The 24,194-nt window shown below is 43.7% G+C and overlaps 1 protein-coding gene across 1 annotated transcript; it reads left to right on the top strand.

Moving 5' to 3' along the window:
* Positions 1 to 184: 184 nt before the first annotated feature.
* Positions 185 to 23,107, top strand: LOC309550305 (uncharacterized protein; the record flags this gene model as incomplete). The annotated part of the gene is made up of 5 exons (XM_082250707.1): positions 185 to 329; positions 4,908 to 5,078; positions 6,263 to 6,412; positions 19,282 to 19,393; positions 22,975 to 23,107. Exons 1-5 carry the CDS (start codon positions 224 to 226, stop codon positions 23,105 to 23,107), a joined length of 672 nt encoding a protein of 223 aa, XP_082106833.1. The 5' UTR covers positions 185 to 223.
* Positions 23,108 to 24,194: the final 1,087 nt, after the last annotated feature.

Here is a 24,194-nt window from a genome sequence, read left to right as displayed (position 1 = left end):
GTTCTAAGTGCCTCCTAACACCAATTAAAATAAGGAATGTCATTTAATGGACCCAATTATGCAAGTTGAGTGGCAAAGTATGTATGAAACCTTTTCTTTTGCAATCATCCATTGTGTAAGGTTCTTCCCTGTTCCTGGTGCCTCCCTTCCTTCTTACTCATTCGGTCTATATATGAGCCTCCTCATCTCACTGACTTCTCAAAGAGATTTCTAGGAATTGAAGATGTCTCCAGAGACCGGATCCCTCCTGCTACTCCTCCTGTTCTGTGCCGGAGCCACTGCTGTCAATCGAACCACTGAAGACCCCACCGAGGATATAGAAGCTTTCGGTAAGTATTTGAAATAATGTAAAATACAGGTGATGACTCAACCAAGTTATCAATGTATATGTCTTGGATATATTAGCTTCTTGCTGACCCCCTCACAGTAGATGAACTGTGAGCACAGCCAGGCGGCACAGCCAGGTACCCATTCACCACAGTGTTCTTCCTGGTTTTCATTGCTGACCCGTGCTGTGATTGGACACAGCATGAGTTTAGCATCAGGTTTCAGCCAATCCTTTTGGCTGAAACCTGCTGATTAGCTGTGTCCAATCACAACCAGAGTTCTGTGTTTACAAACACACAGAACTCTGTGTACACTGGACAGCGATCTGCCTGTTTCTTCTCCCTGGAAAGCAGGGGGAAAAAACAGCCAGATCTGTTAGTAAAAGCAGCACACATTACACACATAACACTTATTAGACACACAGTTCACCCCTTGATTGCCCCCAGGGCCGGTGCTTCCACTAGGCAAACTAGGCAGCCGCCTAGGGCGCATTGCCACCTAGGGGTGCAGCCACGAGTCACCACTCACTCTCCGTCATGAATGATCCTTGTGAGCTGAGGAAAGGGGCGGCAGTGGGGGAGGAAGAAGGGACATAGGAAGATGCCAGGTGTCTGGGGCAGTGGCAGAACTACCAGGCCCTGGCTTTCCACCATTGTTGGGGGAGCCCCAAAGGGGCAGGAAAGGAGCGCACCGGAGTGCTAGCTGCATAATGATCCTCTTCGTCTGGAGCTGAGTGGCCTAATCCTTGGGCGGGAAGTGACTCTCTAATCTGAGCTGGTGGGCAGCCGTTCATTTCCCTGGGTCGGTATTAAGCAGGGAGCGGAGGAGAGCTGAACCTGAGCCGGAGATCGGCACTGGAGGGCGGCACCTTTACTGGAGCAGAAGCGACCAGGTAACGGAATGGTCTGAGGAGGTTGGTGATGAAGGAGGTGCGGAACTCTCTGACTGCTGCGTCTCCCTCCACCAGGAGCCGGTTGGAGCTGTGGTGAGCACTGTGGTCCAGGAGAGGAGTGTTCTGGGAGAAGGAATCAGCAGGATCACAGTGAAGGAGGGCAGAGTGCAGGCCACTCTCTTCATACTGCCCAGTAAGTGTCCCCAGAACAGGCAATCAGGGTCCCTGGGTGTGACATGGAGTATCCCTGGTGTGAAAGAGAATTGGGGTCACCAGGTGTGCCATGGGGAATTGGAGTCACTAGGTGTGACATGGGGGGAGAGGGGTCACAAGTGTAACAGGGGTTTGGGGTCACCAGGTGTGCATGAGGAATTTGGATCCCTGGGTGTGCCATTGGGGATTGAGGTCCCCAGGTGTGACATGGAGGAACATCAGGGTCCCCAGGTGTGACATGGAGGAACATCAGGGTCCCCAGGTGTGACATGGAAAAACATCAGGGTCTCCGGGTATGACATAGAGGAACATCAGGGACCCCTGATGTGACATAGAGGAACATTGGGATCACTGGGTATGACAGCATTACATGGAGGAACCATCAGATCAGGGTCACTGGATATGACATAGAGCAGTTTTTAACCCCTTCCCTTTTTATTTATTCTTTTTTGGGGGGGGGGGGGCGCAAGTAGCTGATCTTGCCTAGGGCATAAAACAGTCTAGCGCCGGCCCTGATTGCCCCTTGATGATAACCCATTCCCGGCCAGTGTCATTAGTACAGTGTCAGTGTACAGTATTATCACTGATCACTGTATTAGTGTCACTAACAACGTCAGTGTCAGTTAGTGGCCCTGCCAGCCAGCGTCAATTAACACCAGATTGTCCGCCACACTTTTACAGTCCCACTAAAAGTCGCTTATCACTGCCCTTACTAGTATAGCATCTATAGCTGAGTAAATTCCAGTATATATACTTTAGTTTGTAGACACTATAACTTCCACACAAACCAATTAATATATACTTATTGGAATGTTTTTTTTTTTTTTTTTTTTTTTTACCAAAGACTTGTAGCAGAGAAAATTTTGGCCTAAATATGAAGAAATTACATTTTATGAATTTTTTTTTTTTTTTATTGGATATGTTTTATAAAAGTAAGAAGAAAATATTTTTTTCTCAATTTTTTTAATTTTCTTGTTTATATAATAAAAAAAAAAAAAAAGTGATGACAAAATACCACCAAAAGAAAGCTCTATTTGTGTGAAAAAAAGAATATAAATATAATTATAATTATAATATAAATAATGTGTGTACAGTGTTGCATGACTGAGCAAATGCCAGTTAAAGTACCACTGTGCTAAATAGCAAAAAAGGTCTGGTCATGAATAGGGATGATCGAACGGTTCGGGTCGACCATCGGTTCAACCCGAACATTGGCTGTTCGAAATTCGGCCGAATTCCGAAATGGCCTGGTCATTAAGGGGGGTAAAACCTTCCAGGGCTGAAGTGGTTAAAGGACATCATTATTATAAAAAAAAAAGATAATACAGTAGGTTTCAAATATTGTCACTTTTTAGAGATCACTTTTTAGAGGTGTGTGCCAGGCGGCAATATGGAGGTGATATGTCACCTCCTCATCACCTGTTTCAATCCTCTAAATGCAGCACAACTGTAATGCACATACAGGCATTGTTCCTGCAGCCTCAATACAAAGCATCATGACTGTGGCATCTGAACACTTTGCAGCCTAGGGGAGAGGAAGGGAGTGATTAAAATGAGGCTCAGCCGTGCCTGCAAGTGTAAATGAGCCCTAATAGTAAGCAGGCAAATGAATAAAGCACAGTGCCTCCAACATAACTAATCCAATAGCACAAAGTCACTTTAGGAACTATTAAAAAGTCCACTGAGTACTCCTTGATTCTGCAATCATTTCCAGGTAAAAATAGCAGAACAACATTGCACTCTACCTGTAATGCTTCAGTCAGTGTTCTTACATCAGGTTTAGTCCCAGCATGACGACATCTGTCCCCACCCACCACCTGCAGTGCTTACTTCTGTATGCTTTCATCATTCCAGGTCTAGTCTCTGCAATTCCTGACTGCTTCTGTCCCCGCCCAAGGCCCGCCCACCACCTATCAGACCCGTAGCACAAAGTCTAGGGAAGTGCTACAGACGGGAACAGAAGCTGTCGGAAAATGCCGAGACCAGACCCAGAATGATGAAAGAATACAGAAGCAAGCACTGCAGGTGGAGGGCAAACCAGCGGGCGGGGACAGTCGGCAACAACTATGCCCAGATCATTTGGGTGACAACTGTCAACCATGCCTGTCATTTAGATGCAAAAGGAGCTGAAGCTCCCCGCCCCCCTCAACACTCCGCCCAGGGCAGGTTCCCTCTCCGCCCACCCCTTGTACCGGCCCTGGAGAGGGGAAATTACAATTACAACTACTGCCATCTGGTGGCGGTAGATGTAATTGCGGCAACGCAGTCAAAAGTAGCGGCAACGGCGTTACAGGGAGGGAACGAGTAATCAGATAGATTACTCGTTACCCTCAAAAGTAACTGCGTTAAGTAACGCAGTTTACTTAAACGCAGTTACTTCCATCATTGGTGTTCAGTAGGGTTGAGGTCCAAAGGTGTTCAGTAGGGTTGAGGTCCAAAGGTGTTCAGCAGGGTTGAGGTCCAAAGGTGTTCAGTAGGGTTGAGGTCCAAATGTGTTCAATAGGGTTGAGGTCCAAAGGTGTTTAGTAGGGTTGAGGTCCAAAGGTGTTCAGTAGGGTTGAGGTCCAAAGGTGTTCAGTAGGGTTGAGGTCCAAATGTGTTCAATAGGGTTGAGGTCCAAAGGTGTTCAGTAGGGTTGAGGTCCAAAGGTGTTCAGTAGGGTTGAGGTCCAAAGGTGTTCAGCAGGGTTGAGGTCCAAAGGTGTTCAGCAGGGTTGAGGTCCAAAGGTGTTCAGCAGGGTTGAGGTCCAAAGGAGTTCAGCAGGGTTGAGGTCCAAAGGTGTTCAATAGGGTTGAGGTCCAAAGGTGTTCAGTAGGGTTGAGGTCCAAAGGTGTTCAGCAGGGTTGAGGTCCAAAGGAGTTCAGCAGGGTTGAGGTCCAAAGGTGTTCAGCAGGGTTGAGGTCCAAAGGAGTTCAGCAGGGTTGAGGTCCAAAGGTGTTCAGCAGGGTTGAGGTCCAAAGGTGTTCAGTAGGGTTGAGGTCCAAAGGTGTTCATTAGGGTTGAGGTCCAAAGGTGTTCAGTAGGGTTGAGGTCCAAAGGTGTTGAGCAGGGTTGAGGTCCAAAGGTGTTGAGCAGGGTTGAGGTCCAAAGGTGTTCAGTAGGGTTTAGGTCCAAAGGAGTTCAGTAGGGTTGAGGTCAGTTCTCTGTACAGGCCACTCCAGTTCCTCCACACCAAACTAGTCAAACCATATCTTTATGGAGCTGGCTTTGTACACAGGGGTGCAGTCATCTTTGAACAGAGAAGGGTCTTCTCTATACCGTTACCACAAGGTTGGAAGCACAGTTGTCTGTATATGGTAATGTCTGCCAAAGAACATTGCACGGCTGTGTGCTTGATTTTTTGCACCTGGTTTTGCATGTACAACAAACTTATACTGTATAGCGATGTGATGGGCAGGTGTTTACAAACTTATGGCCATGTACTGGTCTGCTCTAAAATGAAGTTCTAAGCAAATATCTGTTGTTCGTCTTATAGCCCGCCCAGGTATACTCATCCCTCAGAAACAAGGAACATGTCCTGCAAATGTGGATTACCCGGTTGATGGCTCCGGGTTACAGCATGAATGTAAGAGAGACCGAGACTGCAAAGGGAAGATGAAGTGCTGCTTCTCAGGGGGTAGAAGACGATGTCTCCTGCCATTGGACGGTAAATTTTTACAATCTCTCTGGGAATGCAATGATTTCATAAAATTGGGCCCTGCTTTGCTTTGTGTCCGAGACAGAGAGAGACAGAGATTTGAACTCAGACATGTCTCCATATTCTCCATTCTTCCTGTTGTAAAAACACCATACACCCCCCCCCCCCCAGGCCACACCAGGCTGCACACAGTACACACAGCATTACAGTACAGGACCCACAGCATAGCATGACATGACAGTACAGCCCCCCCCCCCCCTGGCTCACTCACCCATCTGCAGCAGGCGAACCGCGACGGCAGCGGCTTCTTCCCCGTCTTCTGTGTCTCCTCCTCCATGCCCAATGGCAAGGCTTCTCCTTTTGGCCAATCGGGAAACAGGTCTCAGAACCCGCTTACTGATTGGCCAGGAGGAGGATCCGTCTGACAATAGCGAATTTTCATTCGCTATTGTCACACAACTGGGTGGGCTCAGGGCTTTTAGCCTATTAGAGCCTCTAGCTCTAATCACATGGCTAAAAAAAAAACAAAAAAAAAAAACCCTATTGAAGTCCATGCATCCAGCACCCCACATGTAGATTAGGGGGCCGGACGCATGGATGCGCCCCATATGCACCAGCCGCAACTGCATAGTCCTATCCTACAATCCTCAACCATCATAGTTTCAAGCTACACCCATCAGCCTGCACTCACTACCCTTCATAGTCTCCACCTGCACTCATCACCTTTCATAGCCCTATCCTGCTCTCATAACCCTTCATAGCCCTATCCTGCTCTCATCACCCTTCATAGCCCTATCCTGCTCTCATCACCCTTCATAGTCCCGGCCTGCACTCATCACCCTTCATAGCTCTATCCTGCTCTCATCACCCTTCATAGCTCTATCTTGCACTCATCACCCTTCATAGCTCTATCCTGCTCTCATCACCCTTCATAGCCCTATCCTGCTCTCATTACCCTTCATAGCCCTATCCTGCTCTCATCACCCTTCATAGCCCTATCCTGCTCTCATAACCCTTCATAGCCCTATCCTGCTCTCATAACCCTTCATAGCCCTATCCTGCTCTCATCACCCTTCATAGTCCTGGCCTGCACTTACTACTCTTTATTCTGTACATATCACTCCTCATAGACCGGCCTTTTCTCAGTCTCTATTTCCTTCCATCCTTATCACAGCAATTTTCTCTCTCTGCAGCCAAGGAAAATACCTGCCCATACTTCGATCACTCAAAGTGTATTACTATCAAACCCGCACCCTTTGAGTGCCACAGTGATGACCAATGCCAAGGCACCGACCGCTGCTGTTATTACGGGTGCAGGCTCCAGTGCAAGCCAACAGTGACAGGTAATGGAATGTCTCTTGTGATTTGGAAATTGCTGTATACCCAAAAATATTTTCACTGAACTTTATGAAGGTATTGTAGTATGATGCAGTATTTCATAGTGTTTACATATGTAAACCTTATTAATGTTTTAGCTTATAATTATTTGAATGGAGTGAAATAAAAATGGAGCTGCGGTTATCAAAGTAATGCATACATAACGGGTGTACCGTGAATGAATAGGTGAGGGGGACTGTGTATTAGGGATCGCCGGATTATCAGCAAAGCCGATCTATCGAGGGCTGATATGCACTTTCCCCGATATATCGGAATTGGCCCCGGAGGTTACCGATATTTCGGGAAAGTGCTTGCACCAGAGTGATGCCTGCAGCTAGAGGCATCACCCCAGTACCGGCATCCAAAGCCGAGGGTCGGCTGTCTTGGAATGACAACCGATGCGGCTGAGAAGCCATTTGTCTGTCATTACAAGGAGCGAGAGGGGACGTCCCCCCCCTCCCGCCGTCTTCCATGGCTCGCCCGGGTCTCCCGTCCCACCGGGAGACCTGGGCAACCAGCCTGCATGGCCGCCGAAGACCCGATCAAAGCCGCATTCGGCTCTGATCGCGTCTCCATGCAAAAACCCGGAAGTGATGTCATGACATCACTTCTGGGTACTGGCGCCAGATTAAAAAAAATGACAGCATTCAACACAGCCAAACTTGGCGTTTGGAATGCCTTTAAGTGCCAAGGAGGGGTTTGGGGTCTTTTAGACCCCCAGATCCCTCCACAAGATTACCTGTAAAGTAAAAAAAAAATATTTTTTAAATGTATGAAAATATCGGCAGATACCGATATGCATTGGCCAAAATATCGGTATTGGTATCGGCAACCAAAAAACAATATCGGTCGATCACAACGTGTGTATAAATAGATGTGAAAATAACGTGCATATAATCCCAAACAGATAGGACTTGGAAAGGTTCTTCCGCTTCTGGGGATCATATGACCTTAGCTGAGTTTTTACTTCTTGTAAGGTCAGTCAACAGGGTTTTCAGAGTTGCAAAATTAGGGATAAGTCTTCTATAGTAACCTATTATGCCAAGAAAAGCTCTGACCTGTTTCTTGTTTGTTGGACTTGGTCATTCATGGAGGTCCTCCTTAGGGACTCTGATACAACTGAACACCAGGAACCATTACTTGGTGATGTTCTTGGCAGATGTATCACACTGAGGAATTGTCTCAGGGTAATAGGTAGAAAAATCGATGATAACTAGAATATGCTGATGGCCCTGGGAAAACTTGGGAAGTGGACCCGCACGGTCCATGGCAGTTCTCTCAAAGGCCACTTCAATAATTGGAAACAGCAGTAGAAGACTTAGGGTTAGGGTTAGTGGGACAGTGCAGATCTTTAGTGTGGGGGTGAAAAGTTGGAATGCGGCGCTACCTAACGCATGTGCAAAGATGCGGGTGAAGAGGAAAAAGTGCTTAGTGCGTACAAAATGTCACATATAAAATTGTGTATGTGAATAAATAAGTAAATATAAAAAATTCAAGCCGAGACAATGAATAAATAGATAAATAAATAACAAATGTGAGATATGGTAAAAAGTATATATACAGGATTAGTGGTTGTGATTTCCAATAGGTGATGCTGAATAAATAGTGTGGAATAAAAATGCTGAATAGATAGGTGATGCTAAATAAATAATACTGAATAGATAAGTAGTAAATCAGTCATAAATCATAGGAGCAGTGAGAATGCTAATTGTATACCTTTTGGGATGTAATTCTCCAATTCAAACACTAGGTGTCACACTTACCCTAAGGCCACAGATGATATGTAGTGTAAGCCAAAAGGCAGGATGTAGGTGTGATCCTCAAACCTGCCTGCTGACGGTCCCTACGGACCAAAAAGATCCCATCTGGGTACAAAGGGAAGAAAAAGGCTTCTTAGTGTGATAAGTGAAGAGCGGGTATACAAGAAGATAGTAGCGACTCACGCTTGAGTAGTAGATGCAACAGATCCCTTCAGATGGTGGCAGTCTGCGCCGGGGAAGCTTCTGCGTTCCAAGCCTAGGCGAGCTGCGGACCGGAAGTGACGTGGGTTTCCGCCCTACGTACGTTTCGTCATAGGACGTCTACGGGGAGCGGAGGTGCAGATCTTTGACATACTGCACAGGATTTACAATAATTCTCAATTTTGTGCCCCAGACCAGTAGAACTTGTATAATACTTTCAGTGTTTTTTTCAACACCCAAATTACCTCCCATCAAGTGACCATGGGCAAGTTCCAGTACTACCCCTTCTGTATAGCTTAGGGACCACTAGCTGCTTAATCAATTCATCCTTTTCATACAGCGTAAAGCCTCGTACACACGCGTCGAAAATCGGCAGGGAATTTTCATCCGACGACCGATCTGCCGATTTTCGGCTTGTTAGTATGATGCTTCCGACAACCGACTCCGACTTTTCGGCCGAAAAAAATCTGGTGTGCGGGGTATAAAATTTTTGTCTGCCATTAAAACACGTCCGATTTTCGTGCAGTCAGTACAGATTTCGACAGGGAAAAATCTAATGAGCAAGACTGGGCATGCTCAGTGAAGAAAGAACACAAAGAAAGCAAACCAACACATGACATCACTTCTGAAGTAGAATTTTGTCGGGCGAGAAAATTCATGTGCAGTCTAGGCACATTCCAACCAACAAAACACCACTCTGGACAAAAGATGGACGATCGGTCGGCCGTGTGTACTAGGCTTAACCTTAGTGTCAGCAGACGGCTGTCAGCAGAGTGGACTTCCCTATAATCCTCCAGTTCTCCTGCCAAAACAGAGAAAGAAAAATCTGGGGACCCCTGAGACGAGTGCTCTGAAGCCAAATTTTCTGCACAGGCCAAGGATTCTGGGTCTGCCTCTGAATCAGATACTGTGACTAAGTCTGGATGATTCCAAAGTTCTCAAAAATTAGGGAAATCCTTGCCAATTTTTATATCATGCACCAGGTGGAGTACAACTCTGACCAGATGGATCACAGTACCGCAAAGCCATAATAGGCATATCATTCACCCCCACACGGGACTTGTGATTTACTATTTCTGGCACAGCAGTGCTTGAAACAGTGGCAAACAAAGACTGCCATCTATCCCTGAAAGAAAAGTCACATTGCATAGGCTCATCAGTTAATGGACAGTTTGCTGCCACAGGTCCAAGATCCTGGCAATGGAAATGCTTAATGTTTCCCCAGTCAGGTATGATGACAGTAGAAATCTTATCTCTTATCTTATCCATAATTCTTATCAATAAATCCACGTCAGATACAATGTAATAGAAAAAAAAGCTGTTGTGCACTCTGCCACGATATATTAACCACTTGCCGACTGCCTAACGCCGATCTACGTCGACAGTCAGCCCCTCACAGGCAAATCGATGTAGGTCTACATCGCTAGCCTGTGAGGCTCTAGGGAGCGAGCGTGCGCCGCCGGAGACGCACGCCCGCTCCCGCTCGCTCACGGACCCCCGGCGCGCGTGTGCCCGGTGGACTCGATGTCCGCCGGGCACTCCCGAATGTCCGTTAGAGCGGGAGAAAGGCAGGCGGCTAATGTAAACACAGCCGCCTGTCATTCTCTCCTGTGTAAGAATGGAGATCATACGGTTCTGCTATGTAGGACCGTTGATCACTGTTCTTACACCTGTAGCCACATCCAATTACAGTTAGAAGCACGACCCTAGGGACACACTTAACACCTCCCTCTCAAATAAAGTTAACTCCTTCCCTGCCAGTGTTATTTTTACAGTAACAGTGCATATGTATAGCACTGATTACTGTAGTAATGTCACTGGTAACCCCAAAAGTGTCAAAAATGTCAGTCAGGGGTCCGATCTGTCCGCCGCAATGTGGCAGTCCTGCAAAAAAAATCGCAGATCGCCGCCACTACGCGTTAAAAAAACCCAACAAAAATGACAAAAATCTTTCCCTTAGTTAGTAAACGCAATAACTTTTGTGTAAACCAATCAAAATACGCTTTTTGCGATTTTTTTTTTTTACCAAACATAGGAAGCATAAAACAAATTGGCCAAAAATGTTAAAAAAATTTTGATTTTTACATTTTTTGGGGGGAATTTCATATAAAAAGTAAAAAATATTGTTATTTTTGCAAAATTGACGCTCTTTTTTTGTTTATAGCGCATGATCAAAAAATCGCAGAGGTGATCAAATACCACCAAAAGAAAGCTCTGTTTGTCAGAAAAAAAGGACGTCAAATTGGTTTAGGTACAGTGTCGCACGACCGCGCAATTGTCCGTTAAAGTGCCGAGTCGCAAAATAGGCCCTGGTCAGGAAGGGGGTAAAATCTTCCGGGGCTTAAGTGGTTAATGTTTCCCCAGTCAGGTCTGATGACAGTAGAAATCTTATATCTTATCTTATCAATAAATCTTATCAATAAATCCACGTCAGAAACAATGTAATAGAAAAAAAGCTGCTGTGCACTGTGCCAAGATAAAAAATAATCCAAAAATCCTGCGCTAGGTGATGAATATAAAAATGAAAAGAAATAGGTGATGAAAGAAAAGAAAGCAGCAAATACACTTGATCTATAGAAAACCAAAAAACAGCAATAATATAATAATGTGTAGCGCTAACATCAAGGCGGTGTAAAGTACAGAAAATATACTTCAAAAAATCATTTAAAACATAATAGTGACATTATAAAAAAAATAATAATAAAAGCTCAGGTCCTGCTTACCAGATAGCCAGTGACCCCCTATTAGAGTGGTCAATCTGCGCTTGTGTGTATTGCAGCTCACCAGCATTAACGATCAAATGATCATACTCTAACACAAGGCCCCATCCAGTATACAGCACAGCCCGGGGTGGATGTCAATAGGGTAAACTCCAAATACTCCAAAGCTCCAGATAGGTTCAATAGATAAAAACAAGGATAGCCACAATTGTGTGATACTGTTTAAAAACATCCTTTTTAACCACTTTACCACTAGAGCATTTTGCTGTCTTACGTCTGGGCCACTTTTTGCGATTCGGCGCTGTGCGACTTTAACTGACAATTGCGCGGTCGTGCGACGCCGTACCCAAACGAAATTTACGTCCTTTTTTTTCCCACAAACAGAGCTTTCTTTTGGTGGTATTTGATCACCTATGCGATTTTTACTTTTTGCGCTATAAACAAAAAAATAGCGTTTATTTTGAAAAAATAACAATATTTTTAACATTTTTTTATATGAAATTCCTCCCAAAAAATATGTAAAAATCTAATTTTTTTTTAATTTTTGGCCAATTTGTTTTATGCTACCTATGTTTGATAAAAAAAATCACAATAAGCGTATTTTGATTGGTTTGCGCAAAAGTTATTGCGTTTACTAACTACGGGAAAGATTTCTGTCATTTTTGGTGTTTTTTTTTTAACGCGTAATGGCGGCGATCTGCGATTTTTTTTGCGGGACTGCGACATTGCGGCGGACAGATCGGACCCTTGACTGACATTTTTGACACTTTTGGGGGTACCAGTGACATTACTGCAGTAATCAGTGCTATATATATGCACTGTTACTGTAAAAATGACACTGGCAGGGAAGGGGTTAATTTTATTGGAGAGGGAGGGGTTAATGTATGCCTGGTGCTTACTGACGTGTGGGGGGGGAGGTGACTGTGTGACACAAGGACAGATCCAGGGTACAGCTATGCTGAACCCTGCAATCTGACCCTGCCTGTCACTTAGGAGATCCGCCCGCTTGTGTTTACACAGGCGGGCGGATCTCCACACTAGATCCCCGACGATCGGGGAAGAGCGGCGGCGATCGCCGCTGCTCCTCCCCTGGCCCGACTCCCGCTGTGAGTGAAAACAGCGGGAGCGAGCCTCCGGCGGCGCGCGTGCCGCCGAGAAGGGGGAGTGTCTGACGACGTAGGTCTACGTCGTCAGACGATAACGAACCACTTTGCCGCAGTAGTACTACGGTACTCAGCGGTAAAGTGGTTAATAAATATATGTTTTTATACAATACCACACTATTGTGGCCATCCTTGTTTGTATATATTGAACCTATCCAGAGCTTTGGAGTATTTGGAGTTTACCCTATTGACATCCATCCCGGGCTGTGCTGTATACTGGATGGGGCCTTGTGTTGGAGTATGATCGTTTGATCGTTCATGCTGGTGAGCTGGAATACACACAAGCGCAGGTTGACCACTCTAATAGGGAGTCACTGGCTATCTGGTAAGCAGGACCTGAGAGTGTGAGGTGTCATCAGGTTTGATGACAGGCAATAACTTCTCTGGTTTGGGACACCAATCTCTAGACCTGACACCAACAGTTTTCCCCCTGCCTACCTATCATGCTTACCACCCACGTCCTCTGGCACAGTCATAGCAGTTGTGGGAGGAAGACCATAGCTTTGGGTGGAAAGTCCTTGGGCCTGTAGCAGAAACTACCAAGTTCTCAGCTGCATAGAACCTTTCAACAAGCTCCACAAGAGTCCCCTTGACTCACCCATTTTTGCAGGATTGCTGTCATAGGCAAGGGCCTTAGGTAGAGATCCATAATCACATGCTCTGTGGCCTAGCCTGGGACACCAGTTGCAGCCACTTCTGGACCAGGTGGATGAGGGCAGGCATCTATGACTGTGGTGACTTCTCTAATTGGAAGGACCAGCTGCTGACCCACTGTGCTTTTGCTGCCAACGTAACACCCAGCTGTGACAGTATTTCCCGCTTGACCATGTCAAAGTTAATAGCTTATGCGTACTCCAAATCATAGTAGGCTTTCTGTGATTTCTCAGATAGCAAGGGTGCCATCAATCCTGCCCACTTTTCCTTTTAGGCCAACCTTTTCTCTCGGCAGTTCTTCCAGATGTTAGCAGAAAGGCCTCTGGGTCATCATCAGAGGACATCTTGGATAGGAAGTGACCCACATGGATGGCTGCAGAGTTGTCAAGAACACCTGCGGCTTTAGCAGGAAACCTCTATGCCAGGCTGAATCACTTGCTAATTTTTCAAACGCTGTGTGCCTTTGTTCCTGCACAGCATTGATCATGTCCTGATATTGGGTATTTGTCTGTTACAGTTCAGTTTTGCTGTTGTGCAATGTTGGACAACACCAATTGCTTTACGATCTTCTCCATTTTCTGTCACTTTGGCTACTTCCCCTTTAAATAGCAGTTTCTTGCTAAAACTGCCCACAGTCCTCCACAATATGTGAGCTGGAGGCAAGCAGAGGGTATAATGCTCAACCTTTTCAGGCACTGTTACCAGTCTGGTAATATAGTGACAAACAGTGGTGTGTTTTTTTTTTTTGGTGCTATTTACAGGGCTGTGCAGAGCTCCAAAACTAAACAGTTCAAAAAAAAATTCAAAAACCTAATCCTAGCCGTGTCAAGACACTAACCACACCAAAAGCAATACTATCAGGCTGCCCAAGCCTACCATTTGGCAGCCTCCACAAATAGTTTCCCAACCTCCATTGATGAAATGTTTTTTCAGCACATCCCACAGATGCTCGATTAAGATCTGGAGAATTTGAAGTCAACACCTTGAGCTTGTTGTTGTGTTCCTCAACCCATTCTTACATTTATCAGACCGTGCCACCTTCTTCCATTGCTCCATGGTCCAGTTCTGATGCTCATCTGCCCATTGTAGGCATTTTTGGCTGTGAAAAAGGGTCAGCATGGACACCCTGACCAGTCTGAGGCTACACAACCCCATAAACAACAAACTGCTTTTCTCTGTGTGTTCTGACACCTGACTACCGGAACCAGAATTATCTTTTTCAGCAAATTGAGCTCCAGTAGCTCCTCTTTTGGATCGGACTACACAGGCCAGTCTTCCTTCCTCACAAGCATCAGTGAGCCTTGGCTGCCCATGACCTTGTTGCCAACTCGCTAGTTTTCCTTCCTTGGACCAGTTTTGGTAGGTCCTGACCACTACAGACAGGGAACATCCCACAAGAGCTGCAGTCTTGGAGTTGCTCTGACCCAGTCTTCTAGCTAATAGGATTTGGACCGTGGCAAAGTCCTCAAATCCTTATGTTTGTCCATTATTTCTGCTTTCAACACATCAATTTCATGGACAACATGTTAACTTTCTGCCTAATATATCTCACCCTCTTTCAGGTGCCATTGTAACGAGATAATCAATGTTACTCACTTGCTACTCACCAGTCAGTGGTCATAATGACATGGCTGGTCGATATATATTTATGTATATATATATATATATATATATATATATATATATAAGCTGTAGCCTACATGTGTGCATCCACATAGTAGAGTCCACAGGGATATGATTTGCTTGTCTGAATGCATCTGAAGTGCTGTTGTTTGGGCATGTACGAAAAAGCGGAAAGCAACACATCGCCAAGCCCGTGGAGCTTGGTCAACTTTATTGATCTAGCAGTGGTCAAAACTTGGCTGCTGCCAGATCAATAAAGTTTTTCAAGCTCCATGTGCAAAGCAGTGTGCAGCCACACATTTTTCATATGTGGGATACGAAGGGAAAGTGATGAGCCCGGAGGTGAGAGTGAGAGAAGCGCAGGATCCATGGGCGGTATGGAGGACCAACCTACGAGAATGTGCTTTACCAAATCAGGTCCAATATTTGTCTACATAAAGAGCTTTATTTTCTGCATCTGTATCCTGTTTTCTGTAGATCTGGAAATCCTGAGGTAAAGTATTATTTAATCTGGCTCTGTTTTGTATTGCAGTAAAATGTGGAACGTGCCCACAACATGTTAAAAAATGTGTTTTTCCCCCACCGCCACCAAAGTGTACGAGTGACAGTGACTGTCCTGGAAAGAAGAAGTGCTGCACCCCATGGTGCTATCCAGAGTGTACCGATCCCTCACCATGTAAGTTACTACTGCCAATCAATTTTCAATCAACATCATAGGCTTGAGAGGTCTATCTATCTATCTATCTATCTATCTATCTATCTATCTATCTATCTATCTATCTATCTATCTATCTATCTATCTATCTATCTATCTATCTATCTATCTATCTATCTATCTATCCTAATCTAATATATCTTATCAAAGGTACTGTATGTCCTTATTGTGTTGAGTATGAAGATAACATTACAGTTGTAATGCAGGTTTTTACAGAGAGATCGCTGAAAGTCCATTAGGGGTCTATTTAGAGCAGGGGTGCCCAACCTTACGTACACTGTGATTTTAGTAAGAGACTGACCTTTAATAACAATAATAATAATTCAGGTAAAAAAGATAAGGGCGTGTATGGGGCTGCCTCGGGGAGGGGGGGGGGGGGGTTGTTTGGGAGCCATTCTTCCATGCAATGGGCCAGGGGAAAAGAGGGGGCAGGAAGAGGAGAGCCGCCGGATCATCAAACAGAGTGGGGGTCGCCCACTGTGACATCTTTGATTTTATTCGCTGGGTGTAACCAGCACTCCCAGTCACACAAAGTCCCACCTCCTGGATCGGCTCCTATGATAGACAGAGCGATGGTCCAATGCCGGGACATGTGACGTCTATCATAGGAGCCGATCCAGGAGGTGGGAATTTGTGTGACTGCGAGCGCCAGGCGATTCAAATTAAAGCTGTCACAGTGGGCGATCCCGACTCTGTGTGATGATCCGGCTGGCTCTCCTCTTCCTGCCCTCTCTCTTTCCCTGCACTGGTGACGCTGCGCTGATGGACACCGGTCAGGCTGCGCTGATGGGCACTGGTAAAGCTGCATTGATGGGCATTTATGGTCACTGATGGGCACTGGTGAGGCTGCATTTATGAGCACTGATGAGGCTGCGCTGATGGGCACTGGTGAGGCTGTATTGATGGGCACTGGTAAAGCTGCATTGATGGGCACTGGTTAGGCTGCATTGATAGGCACTGATGATGCTGCTGCACTGATAGTTTGCACTGATGGGCACTGATAGGCTGCATTCATGAGCACTGATGAGTACTGACAGGCTGCATTCATGGGTTATTGTTAATATTTATTTTTGTAACTTAATTCTGCATAAAACATTTAACAGTGTCATTTCATGAGATAATTCATGAGGACGTGATTAGGGGCTGAATTAGGGGCAAGACAGGGTAGGGGTTGGGTGGGACAACTAGTGGCGAGTAACCCTTAGGGCCTGGCTAGTAACTCAAGAATTTAAATTTTGAGCCCCGGTGTATAGTATTTTCACTGATCACTGTATTAGTGTCACTGGTGATGTAAGTGTCAATCAGTTCCCCCCAGTTTCAGTTAATGTCAGATTGACTGCCACAGTATCGCAGTCCCCTTATAAGTCGCTGATCGCCGTCATTAGTAGTATAAAAAAATGTAAAAATAAAAATTCCAGTTCATATACCACAGTTTGCAGGAACTCTTATTGGGATTTTTTTTAATCAAAAACATGTACCGGAATACATTTTTGCCAAAATGTATGAATAAATTATTATTATTTTTTTTTTAAATTGGATATGTTTTATAGCAGAATGTAAAAAAATTATTTTTCTTTCAAACTTTTTTGGTATTTTGGTATTTGTTTATTTCGCAAAAAAATAAAAACAACTCAGTGATGATCAAATACAACCAAAAGAAAGCTCGATTTTTTGAAAAAAAAAAACGATATACATTTTGTTTGTGTACAGCGTTGCATGACCGCACAATCGCCATTTAATTTAGCACAGTGCCGGATAGCAAAAAATGGCCTGGTCATGAAGGGGGTAAAACCTTCCGGAGCTGAGGTGGCTAAACACATAAAACAAAAATCAACAACAACAATCACCACTAAGCAAACACATCACCTCCTGATATTGCAAAAACCTAGAGAGATTGGTGATCCCCATGTTGGACAATTGCTGGAATCTTTCTATGTGTTTTCAGGGTGAATATAGTTTTTGTGAACTTTTCTAGTTGTCCCAGTGTACCCCTTGGTTTGTTTCTGTTTTGCCATGTTGTGCATATGAAAGTGTCCATTACTTCTCTGAGCTGGTCCTCAGACAACTCTATTTGCAAATAACAGGACCAGCTTTTGAAAAACCTTTTTAGCAAAGAGTTATTGATTTCTTATGTTTTTTGTTTTATCTATGTGACGGAACTGACCCACACTGTGCTTTGAGTGCTTCGGTCAGTATACCACTTCGTCCATTCTTGAACATAGATATCAGATATTATAGCCGCATAACATACAAGACTAGCCGACAATAGCTTGTATGAGATCTGGAACACTTTATTGAACAAACTCACACAAACTCATTATTATTATTATATAGGATTTATATAGCGCCGAAAGTTTACGCAGCGCTTTACAACTTGAGGGTAGACAGTACACATACAATACACTTTAAAACAGAAGGAATCAGAGGGCCCTGCTCGTTAGAGCTTATAATCTAAGAGGGAGGGTCAAGAGATACAAGAGGTAATAGCTGTGGGGGATGGGCTGATGGAGAAAATAAAGTACAGTTGTTAGGTGGATGCCAGATAGGTTTCTCTGAAGAGATGTGTTTTCAGGGATCGTCTGAAAGTAGAAAAAGTAGGATATAATTAACATTGTAATTAACTCAGTACTTATACCAGCCTGGGTGGCTGAACTGCCGGCAACAAGGCTAAAACATTATCCTAAGTATAAACACAGAGCACCTTATTAAACAGACAATAGTAGGATACCCCAGTAGCAGACCGACAACTCCTACATTGGAGTACATGGAACAGATCAATGTGACCAGCTCTTTCAACTACCATGTATAATTCAGAATCAAACAAACCAGACATAGTCTTTAGGGCAAATCCAAGAAAACAGTCCCTTAAAAATGGAACAAAAGATAAATATAGCAATAACAAATAACAGGGTGAATGTGGGCAGAAAAGGTCCCTGCAGCCAGTGTCCGTGACAATCTAATGGCATCAATCTAAACAATATTGCCTTCATCTCCTCTTGTAGGTGCTTTTGGATGTGGACACGGGTCAGCATAGCCACCCTGACCAGGCTGCGGCTACACAATCCCATAAACAACAAACTGCCATGCTCTTTATGTTATGACACCATTCTACCAGAACCAACATGATGTTTTTCAGCAATTTGAGCTCTAGTAGCTCCTCTATTGGCCACCCATGACCTTGTTGCCAGTTAGCCAGTTTTCCTTCTTTGGACCACTTTTGGTCGGTCCTGACCACTACAGACTGGGAACATCCCACAAGAGCTGTAGTTTGGAATTGCTCTGAACCAGTCTTCTAGCCAATATAATTTGGCCCCCTGTCAAAGTTGCTCAAAACCTTATGCTTGCTCATTTTCTTTCTGCTTTCAACATATCAACTTTATGGACAACGTGTTCACTTGCTGCCTAATATATCCCACCCACTTCCAGGTGTCATTGTAACAAGATAATCAATGTTTTTCACTTCACCTGTCAGTGGTCATGATGATATGGCTGATCTGTGTATGTTTAAGCTGTTATCCTACATGTGGGCATGCACATAGTAGGGTCCACAAGGATATGATTTGCTTGTTTGAATGCAATAGACATGCCGTCGTTTCGGTATGTACAAAAAAGTGGGAAGCTACACATCGCCAAGCCCATGGAGCTTGGCCAACATTGATCTAACAGTGGTCAAATGGTCAAAACATGGTTACTGCCAGGCCAATAAAGTTGTTCAAGCTCCATGCACAAAGCGGTGTGCAGTCACACATTGTTCGTATGTGGAATTAGGAGGGAAAGTGATGAGCCTGGAGGTAAAAGTGAGAGAATCACAGGAACCATGAACGGTATGGAGGATCAATCAACGAGCATGTACTTTACCAAATCCGGTCCAATATTTGTCTACATATAGACCCTTTTTTCTGCATCTGTATCCTGTTTACAATCCTTCTTGCAATTTCCTGTAGATCTGGAAATCCTGGGGTAAGGTATTATTTAATCTGGCTGTGTTTTGTATTGCAGTAAAATCTGGAATGTGCCCAATTCCTGTTCGATTATGTGCTTTTCCCCCACCGCCACCACTGTGTACGACTGACAGCGACTGTCCTGGAGAGAAGAAGTGCTGCATCCCATGGTGCGGTCGGAAGTGTACCGATCCCTTGCCATGTGAGTTACATCTGCCAGCCAATTTGCAATCAAGAACATAGGCTTGGGAGGTCTATCTATCTATCTATCTATCTATCTATCTATCTATCTATCTATCTATCTATCTATCTATCTATCTATCTATCTATCTATCTATCTATCTATCTATCTATCTATCATTTTTTTTTAAAGCAGGTGTGTCCTTATTGTGTTGAGCATCAAGATGACATTACAGTTGTTATGCAGGTTTTTTCAAAGAGGTCTCTGAGATATAAGGGTCTATTTTGAGAACAAAAATGCTGGCTGAACAACACATGCTTTCACCCAGCTGTCATTTTCCTGAAATATAAGGAAAATGAAGCTGCTATCCTCTCCCACAAGGAGTCAATATACCATTTGAATTGTAAACTCATATATTCTGTGCAAAGACTGGAAAAATATGTCTGTAGGTGGGGTGCAGCGTGGTGCAGAGGTCATAATTCAATATAAATGCAATATAAAACTTGTATTGAAGTAGTGCAGCAACAGTTCTCAATAGACCCAGTTGGACAGCTACCATAAGAGGGAAAACTAATAAAATAAAGTGCTATAACCACTCAAGGAGTATTTCAATATAAAGAAACAAATTAAAATATTCCAAAATAAAGTGCTTGTGTTCAATCAATAATATAATTAAGGGTGATATAAGGCCATTAAAATGTGTCCCAGTCCATGATAAGCACTTGGTAGGCACATGTAGTTTACAATCTTAGGTCAACTCAATTATAGCGGAGGGTCTGCAAGGGGGAAACAATTGTCCATATCCACACTTATTTCTATGAGACCGACTCCTTCCCATGCCTCTCCTACTCATCCTAGCCCCTCCCCCTGTAATATATCCTCAGATCAAGGGGCAGGGAGGACTCTACCACCAAGGAGGGAATAGAAAGCACCAGCACCACCATCAATACCACTGTTTAAAAAATCTGCTCAACTGAGCCCTCTTATGAGTTGGGAAAGCCTCATTTGTATTAGTCTGCAATGGGTACAGTAATCTAGTTTACCATCTTAATTAGGTGGCATCTATCAAATAGTAAGATAGGAAGATCCCTCTATTGCTTCAGTTCTGTAATTATTTTGTTGACGGGAAGGGAGAAGTTACTCTGAAGCTCCCAATCCAGAGTTTACTTTTATCAAAATTATTTTAGGTGCCAGAAAAAGCCTCACATTTCTCTATTGGTCTCATTTTCAGGAACCTGATCCTTGGGATTTGCTAAAATTAAAATGATGTTGCTGGTGAAAAGGGCAATTTTATTTTCACATCTACCTATTAGATGGCTAAAGAAGCTGGTAATTCAAGAAAGTGTAGCAGTCATTCTATAGAAAGATTTAATAGGAGTGGGGCCATGGAGCAACCCTGTTGCCTTCCCCTTTTTGTACAATACATGGAAGGACTAGGACCCTGACATACAAATTTGGGCCATTGGGACAGTATGCAAAGTTTGGAAGAAGCTGACAAAACACCATGGAAACCCATACACTGCAGAATGTTCCATAACCATTGCCAATTTACATTTCTCTACATCCAATGCTAATAACGTCATGGATTGCAGGGGATGATTCAACCAGAAAAACTGTTACAATACTACTACTTTGTAGACATTCAATACCACAGCTCTGCCCACCACAAAGCTGGTCTGAGCAGGGAAGTTTAGCGTTGGTAAGAGCATAACAAATCTGCTTTCCATCGATTTAGACAACAGTTTCATATTCTGACCACAGTTTCAGATCTTAGTTAAGCATTAATATGAGACTGTAAGAACTGTATTCAAAAGCACCTTTTTTTTTTCTAGGCAAAAGGCTGATATACGTTTAATTACCCATAATTGGGTAAATTTCGCTTGTTTAGTCTGAGTCTGATTAAGCAGAGAACGCAAGGGAGCATTTAGGTCTTTAGAAATAATTTTGTAGAATTCTAATATTAGACCATCTGGCCCTGAAATTTGGCATTAGGAGACTGGTTAATTACCGATTTCCATCTCTACGTTCAGAGACAAATCATCTTTTGTCAGAGACTGAAGGTCGACCTGGCCTAAGAATTTGTCTCGGATCCACAAATTTACCTATAAAAATGTCTGAAGTTCTCATTTATTTTCTCTGGGTCAGTTTGTATCTGGTCTTAACTAAGAAGGGGGCAGGCATGTTGCCAAACCTGAAAAAGTCCACCTCCTTCCAAGACCTTACATTGGTATTTTATTGGGTTAACCAGTGATCACAGATCTGTTTCTTTTGAAGCTAGTTCTTTCTGCTTAAATTGATGGTTTGAATTTAGTTTACTGGCACGTCACAGGACAATATTCCAATTATCAAATCATGGCCTTTTCTTTTTGGAAGTACATAAGCCACAAGCAAATCATTTTCTGCATGTATATGGCATTACAATCTGCATATTTCATAATGAAATTATCAGATAATAAATGACCAGTTAGTCAGGGGTTTCCTTGTTCCCATGTCCTCGAGAATTATCATTATCGGTGAGTGGTCTGAGACCAACATAGTTTCAGTATAAGCCTCCTGGGGTAGCAGATTTGCTAACACTAGAAAGGTATTTAGCTTAGACAATAATTGGTGGGGGTGGAGAAAATGGGTGAAATTCTGTTTCAAAGGGAGGAGATGCCACATTTAGAGCTTGGTAGACTGAATACAATTTGGACCTGATGAGGCTTTGGGAGTTGTAAATCTGTCTTCCTGAGACGAGAGCATTTCACTGAATTCCTCACTGATGATAATTCACTTCTGACATTGGTGGGTTATGGTGAACTGAAGCAGTTATTGAAAAGAACCTGGTGTGTTAGGTTCATAAACATCTATGATAGCAAATTCCCTGCTCATATAGGCCCATTTACCTTCCACTTGACCTGCCCACTGTTTTATAATACAACAAGATAGTTGGTAAGAATTACTGTACAACCTCACACAAGGGAGTCAAAAATAAAATGTTATAAAAGTAAACAGCAGTTCAATAAAGGTACATATGGTATATTCAGTAGTAACCTATGGCTGGGAAAGTTGGACCATAAGGAAGGCTGAACGCTGAAGAATTGATGCTTTTGAAATATGGTATTGGAGAAGACTCTTGAAAGTCCCCTGGATGGCAAGAAGATCAACCAGTCAATCCTGAAAAAATGAACCCTAAATATTCCCTGGAAGGACAGATCATGAAGCTGAAACTTGAATACTTTGGCCACCTAATGTGAAGAGAGGACTTATTGAAAACGACCCTGATGCTGGGAAACATGGAAGGAAAAGGGAGAAGAGGATGGCAGAAAACAAGATGGACAGATAGCATCATCAAAACAATGAACATGAAGTTAAGCAAGCTCCGGGAGGCAGTGGAGGACAGAAAAGCCTGTCAGGCTAAGGTTCGCAAAGTCACAAAGAGTCGGACACGACTTAACGACTGAACAAAAACAACACATGTAACACACAGAATTAGAACACAGAGATCTACAGGTAACCTCTATTACACTGTATACATGGAAAATCAAGCCCAGCCAATTGAAGGTCCTTTTTCTTTTCCTTTTTCCCAAGTGCTCACTCACCACACTGTAATAACTTCTATATGTTTTTAAAGATATTACATTTGAAGAAGAAGTCTGAAGATTGGAGAAATCTGGACGGAGTAAATCATGCTCCACACCAGAAACGCTTCCCCTACGGCTAAAATGGATTCCCTGCAAATGCCTGAATTTCCCTTCATGTCTGCAATACAACTGATGTTACTTAATAAAGATAATTAGAATGGTCACATTTTTACGTAGTGTTATTATTTGTTCTACATGCAGAAAACAACCTCCAAAAATGTTTAACATTTTTGAAAGTTGTTTTCTCCTTTTTGAAAGCAGTTAATATGAAAATTAGGTCTTTAGAATGGTCCCTGGTCATTTTCAGTTCTCTGCTGTGGTGTGTCTGCCTGGCTGTATGAATAGAGGTTCTCCAGAAAGTTGACCCCTTTAGGAGCTCATGTAGATGGACCTGGTGTTTCTGCTGAACATCAAACCCAAATCAGCAGATCCCCATTTACTTAAATGGTGTAATGTGGTTGACAGTTTTGGGGCTGTGTTTTACCTGCTTTTTGTTTCTCTGGATGCTGTACACAGGGCCACTGTTAGAAATCATGGGGCCCTCTACATCCTACCTGACTGGGGCCCATGATTTCACCCCCTGACCCCCCCCCCCCCCCCACCGGCTTAAAAAAAACGCAGCATTGTCTTCTAGTGAAATTTATCTTTTTCCAGCCTGTTATAAATTTGATTATCCAAGAGGAGTACTGTTTTCAGATGAGAACAGTCCTCTTTCATATCAAAGCCTAATAACAACCATTATTGCCAAATGAATCAGTATGAAAAGAATGAATTATTGTACCAAAATCCAATAAAATAGACAGAGTACATAAAACTTAGAAAACAAATTTTACCACCAAATGAGGTGAGAGAGCTCTTCTATACCAAATGTAATAATAACACAGGAGTGCAGGGATGAGGAGAGGGCTGTGTACAGAATTCAGGGTTGGGGAATGAGCTGTGTACAGAGCGCAGGGTTGAGGAGTGCGCTGTGTGCAGAGTGCAGGGGGTTGAGGAGTAAACTGTGTAAAGAGTGCAGGGTTAAGGAGTGTGCTGTGTACAGAGAGCAGTGTTGAGGAGTCCACTGCGTATAGAGTGCACTTTGTTGAGGAGTGTGCTGTGTACTGAGGGCGGGGTTGAGAGGTGTGCTGTGTACAGAGGGCAGGGTTAAGGGGTGCGATGTGTGCA

This window comes from Pelophylax lessonae (genome assembly GCF_965119305.1).
Source record: "Pelophylax lessonae genome assembly, chromosome: 3".
Lineage (NCBI taxonomy): Eukaryota > Metazoa > Chordata > Amphibia > Anura > Ranidae > Pelophylax > Pelophylax lessonae.
This window is presented reverse-complemented; position numbering and strand designations above follow the sequence as displayed.